The sequence below is a fragment of the Papaver somniferum genome, chromosome 10 (genome assembly GCF_003573695.1).
Source record: "Papaver somniferum cultivar HN1 chromosome 10, ASM357369v1, whole genome shotgun sequence".
NCBI lineage: Eukaryota > Viridiplantae > Streptophyta > Magnoliopsida > Ranunculales > Papaveraceae > Papaver > Papaver somniferum.
In genome coordinates, this window is record NC_039367.1 from 124,827,435 (window position 1) to 124,833,321 (window position 5,887).

The 5,887-nt window shown below is 36.1% G+C and overlaps 1 protein-coding gene and 1 pseudogene across 1 annotated transcript; both read left to right on the forward strand.

The window, feature by feature from the left end:
- Positions 1-247: 247 nt before the first annotated feature.
- LOC113316181 (putative F-box protein At1g71320) lies at positions 248-1,030 on the forward strand. Its single transcript, XM_026564401.1, has one exon. It carries the CDS (start codon positions 248-250, stop codon positions 1,028-1,030), a length of 783 nt encoding a protein of 260 aa, XP_026420186.1.
- A 742-nt stretch (positions 1,031-1,772) lies between these two features.
- Positions 1,773-5,220, forward strand: LOC113316182 (annotated as a pseudogene).
- Positions 5,221-5,887: the final 667 nt, after the last annotated feature.

A 5,887-nucleotide genomic window follows, 5' to 3' on the forward strand; every position in this document is an offset into this window, starting at 1 on the left:
CTGGTCCCCTATTCATCCATAATATCCCTTATGCAGATCAGAATTATACTAAAACCGATGGATAAGTTTCCTTTAGAAATCGCTACCCAGATATTAGGTCGACTCCCTACAACGTTGTGTTCTTCACAGCAAATCTGTATGCGGCAACTGGAGGGCCATCCTTAATAACACCAAATTTGGTCTCCTGTTCTGTATCACATCACGCTGGGGAAACGACTTTGGATCGCGACTCATTTACAGCGAGCACATGAACACGGAACTTTATAACACTATCATAGCTAACAATCACCCAGATGATGGACCACTTAAAAGATTATCACACCCAGTGATCGGGTCGTGCAACAGTCTTGTGTGTTTCTATGTTTACCACGACAACATCCAAGATCCTGTTTATATTATAAATCCAGAAACAGGTCAGTACATTCATCTCCCTCAAAAATATATGCTTCCGGAGGAATGTGTTGGACGAATAAACGTGTTAGGAGGTTTCGGCTACTGTCGAAGTTCTGATCAATACAAGGTTGTTCGAATTGACCCTGACGGAAAATTGGAAGTCAACACTCTCGGCGATAAGATGGGATGGAGAAATGTTGAACATATTTATGTATGTTTTTGTGGAGGTGAATCCGGTGTATATGCGAATGGGTGTATTTTTTGGCTGGTCTACAAGGACACAATTAAGGAATTATTGTCTTTCAATTTGAGGAGTGAGACATTCAGCACACATTCATTACCGCCCAATCATATACCTGGGGGTAATGTCCCTGTGGATCAATTCCCAGCCGTTGGGATGATGTTGTTTTGGGTTACTCTCTTCGTGTACAACATGCATAGTCAGCAAGAAAACCGTATATATTTCTGGACGCTAGACGAGAATAACAAGGATTTATCCACACCTGCCGATGAACCCGGACATTTGATTTGGAGACGCCGGTTTAGCATTAACTTACCAAAGCAAAATAATGATTGGCTAACTTATAACCCGATTGCTCTGGGTAATAACAACGACGTCCTGTTATGGGACAATTGATGCATATCGCGTTATGATACATCTACAAGAACATTTAGGGAAATATGGGGAACGATACCGTTTGGAACATGTATTAACATAGTTCCGCACATGAAGAGCAGCGTCTCCTTATAAGATTTCGGAGCAGTATCGGAGACGTGTGGTGACTGATTTATAGAATTAGTACTGTGTATTTGTAATAAGTTATAGAACTACTATTGTATATTTTCTGTATTATTTGTTATAACTTATAGAGTAGGTTAAGGACCTTAAGGGTAATTAGTGGATGTGAAAACATAACGTTTCACTCCAAATACATGTTAGAAAAGTAATTCTATACTCAAAATTTATTCAATATAAAGTAGATGAAAATATAGTTTTGCAACTGAAACACTAGTATGTGTGATAGAAACCACACATATGGCACATGTCTAGAACTGGCGTGCCAAATAGACCTTACAGTTCTGCATCATGCAAAAAGGTTGTTTTCTAGAAAATTGAGGAGGAAGGTGGAGAAAAAGGAAAAACTTAGAATATGTTTGTTATTATAGTTTGTTTCAAGCTTCTTCTCAACTTTCATTCTCTTTATTGTTGTGATATTGGATTGTTATCATACTCGAGTTTCTTTGCCTTCTTGTTTTTAGTAACGGCAATTATATACAAGGATTTTTTTCTTAAATATACTAGGATTTTTTTCTTAACCTTGTTTTGTCATTTGCTCCTAAGTCCTACCTTTATAAGAATCAAAGAGAAAGAAGAGAGAATGGGAAAAAGAGGTAGAGTACAGCTGAAGAGGATAGAAACAAGATCGATAGACAAGTTACTTTCTCAAAGAGAAAGCCTGGTTTAATTAAGAAAGCTAATGAAATTTCTGTTTTATGTGATGCTGAAGTTGCTCTGATTGTTTTTCACTGAAAGGAGAACTATTTGAATACCCTACTGATGCTTGGTACGTACTCGGTACTCTATCTACTTATTTCCTCGATCTATCCTATTTATCCCAAGTATGCAATGTTAATAGGTAGAGAAAAGTAGTACTGTAATGTGATGTTATGTTTTGTTCATTATCTAATGCGATAATTTAAAATTATGTATAAATAATTGATCAGTTAAACGATATAAAGATTACCACACAGGGTTTTAACTTTTAAGCTGATCATCGCAAAATCAAAAGAAGATGAGTCTTTATTTGAGTGTTTATATTGTTACTGGGTTTATTTATGTTTGGAGACTTCAAAATATTCATTTACTATATAAGTAATACAACATTTAAAGATTTTTCACACCACCCTACTACCCTTAATTGGTTTCTGTTGATCCTTTATATAAGTAATTTTAGCCAGTAGTTGTAATCTGTTTAATCTGATCGATAAGATGCAACTATCCATTATTATTATTTATTTATTTTGGCAAAGCTCACGAGGAGATTTTATTAATAAAAAGGCAAAGAAAACAGAAAGAGGGGGCTAGGCCAAACCTCAGGAGAAGGAGAGAAAGAGAAAAAGAACAAAAGATAACATTCTACAGATTATTTCAAACGATAAGAAGACATACTTGATCTCTCTTGAGAGACAGAGATGTTCACACACTTATTTTTCTTTCACTAAGAATATTTTCTTTCCTAAATTCACGTCATAAAAGAAAAACTTTCAAAGACTCTCCAAGTTCTTTTGAACACCAAAAACATAAAAGAAAAGAGTCCTGTTGTCACGCGCGCGCTCGCGTGACAGCAAATATGAAGTCGCGTCTGATTACCGTTCGATTTCTAGAAAAGAGATTTTTCACACAAAATTCCTGTGTTTAAGAAAAAGTTCTACAACTCCTCTAAAGACACACTTTTCATCAAGGAAATTCTGATTTTATTTTTTAATAGCGAAGGGAATAAATATGAGTAAATGAATGACATTATTAAGATGTTAATTATCTTCATTAACCCACTCAATAAAAAACAGTTTTTGGCATTAACACAAAATAAGTATAATTCAATCTTTAAGAAAAAGAATAACGGCCACATTAAAACCCTTTAATTGTGAGAATAAAATTGGAAATTAATTAATGTTTTGAAAACATATATCTCAACAAAAACTAATAGCAATTGTTTTTCCTTGTTTATAACCGGATTAGTTGTAATAAACTTTTAACAAACTTGTGGTCCATATTCATGTAAACCAAGGTTCAATATTATTTCGCTCCACCATCTAAGCTTCTGTGTTCATGTATGACTGCTTCTTTTCTTTTAACCTCTTAAATTTTGGTGCACTAACGCAGCATGGACGCCATCCTTGAACGATATGAAAGACATGTTGTGTTGCGGAAGAGCTTGTTGCAACTGATCAACAATTACTGGTACGTGAGTATTGCATATATACAAATTGATAACCTCTAGTTTGAAGCTCGTGACAAGATATGTCCACATACACATAGTTATAGATGAAGATCAATTCAAGCTAAGATCAATAAGCCATTCCTTCAGAAGAAAAAGATCTAACCGATAAGCCTTATTAGCGGCCTACTGATGAGCTTGAACTGATTAGCTCGGCATATCTCAATTTCGTACAAGGAAAAAAGAACTTCACCCATATAAATTGGTACCCACAACATGTCAGGAAAAATCACCTAGAATAAATAATGCGGAAGGAAGGTGAAGTTCAAGTTAGTTAAACATCTTTGATTGAGTTGGAAATTCCCTGATTTCATATATATTTTCCTCTCATTTGTATGTTTTAGTATACGAGTTGTTTAAGAAAAAATAATAACAACATGGAATATTATTTCTTTGATAGCCTTAATGGTGGATTAATACGAAACTATCATACTGGATGCATGTGTAACTATTTTAAGCATGTCCTCCATGCATCTCTTTTGCTCCTTTTTAGTCTAATTTTCTTTAGCAGTGATCCATCACTGTGCTTCCATAGCTAGGGTTCTTCATATGCCTTAAGGTCTAACATGCATAGTGAAATTGTGAAATTAGTTAATTCAATGATAAATAACTCAGAGCACTAGATATAGCTTGTAACTTGATTGGTGCTTCTTATTATAACGCAACTGGTCCTCAGAATATACCTCAGTTAAGGCCAAAGTTGAAGTTCCGCAAAGAAACCAAAGGTACGTATTTATACATCAGGTCTGTATATTCATATGTAAGATGAAACACTATACTTACCATGTGGCAGCCGAATCATCTGCATATCATCTAAAATGTCTAAGTTCAGTAGAGATGCATGTATCTCTTTGTATACAAATATCATTTGTAGCGCCTTTGAATGGAATAAACACAGGAATTTTGTAACTAGATTGCAATTTAAGTTTGAAACTCGATCAAAACGGAGAACTCTGACACGCAAATAACTAAGGATTTACTTTTTCTTATGGGGAGGTGGGGGGTGAGGGTTAACATATTACACAAACTTGTACGAAAGTACTGTAAAGGGGTCATCAATATATTAACGTGAGAATCCAACATGCATATGATGGGAGAAGATTTGGAATCCTTCAGTGTGAAAGAGCTACAAAATTTGGAGCACCAACTTGATACTTCCCTGAATAACATTAAATCAAGAAAGGTATATACAAATAAACATTACTTGGTAACTAATTTGTATCTCTGTATTGAGTTATTTATACGATTTTTTTCATATTTATTTTATACAGAACCAACTGTTGAATGAATCCATTTCCGACCTTCAGAGAAAGGTTTATCCTCTCCATTCCACTCACATACATAAAAACATTCTTTATATACGTTTGACTATTCATAGGTGACAAATTTCTCATGCATATACATTGATGTCGTTATAAATGACAGGAAAAAGCTTTAAAAGAGCAGAACACCGTTCTAGGGGAGAAGATAATTTACTATCTCTAATAAAATAAAGGGGTAACATTAGTTGGATTCAAATAGAGGGTGGATGCTTGGTCTAGGGTGTTCGAATCCACCTTAAAAGTAATTTTATGTCAACTTTAATATCTTTAATTTTCTAGCTAGGAACGTTCTTGATCATGAAGTTATTCCTTGTTTTATATAGATCAAGGAGAAAGAACAAGAACTGGGGACATTGGGTCAGCAGCAGTGCAACCAAGCTCAAGTTCAAAATACATGCCCCAAAGCTCAGAACTCACCGACCATCCTTTTCTTGCAGGAACTTCCTTATGAGCCTCCTGCAAGAGCCATAGTTATTCCGCGGTGGATGCTTGGTATCAAACAATAGAAGGATATTCACTTCCATGGCGGGTGCTTGGTCTCAACTCTCAATCAATAGAAAAATATTTTGCTTACTAGGTGTAGCCCTTGCGAATTTCATTCATAGCAGGTGCAAAAAAGATATTGCATCTACACAGACAGTGCAAAAAGTGTACTTCACCATAACGGCGAAAATATTCACCAGTGTAAGAGCAACTCCAATGGGGTGCAAACAAGCCATTTTACACCCACAGTAGGACGAAAAAACAAGTAAAATGGATGTAGAAACCCTCAAATAAAAGCGTTTGTCCATCGCCTCCTAAGATGAACTGAGCGTCTCAACTTAGGACGACCATCCCAAGTTGAGATGAGCCCTTCAATTGAAAATATTAAGTTGTATTGTATTAAGTACTTGTATCAGTGAGGTTCCGTTGAAGAGTTGTAGGGTCTCCAACTTCTATGGATCTCCTGCTAGTCTTAGATAGGTTACAAAGCTTTGCTATACCCCCCGAAAATATATTAAGCACCGAGTGGGCACCGAGAGGGATCGCACGGACCCAATACATCGTAGGGAATGGCAGAAGTGTGCCCCATCATAAAAGAGTAGCGTGAATTGCACATCGGGGAAATATGACGGAGTATGAACGGTTCTGAACATCGGGATAGGGAGGGGGCAGGAATGGGCCCCACCCTCC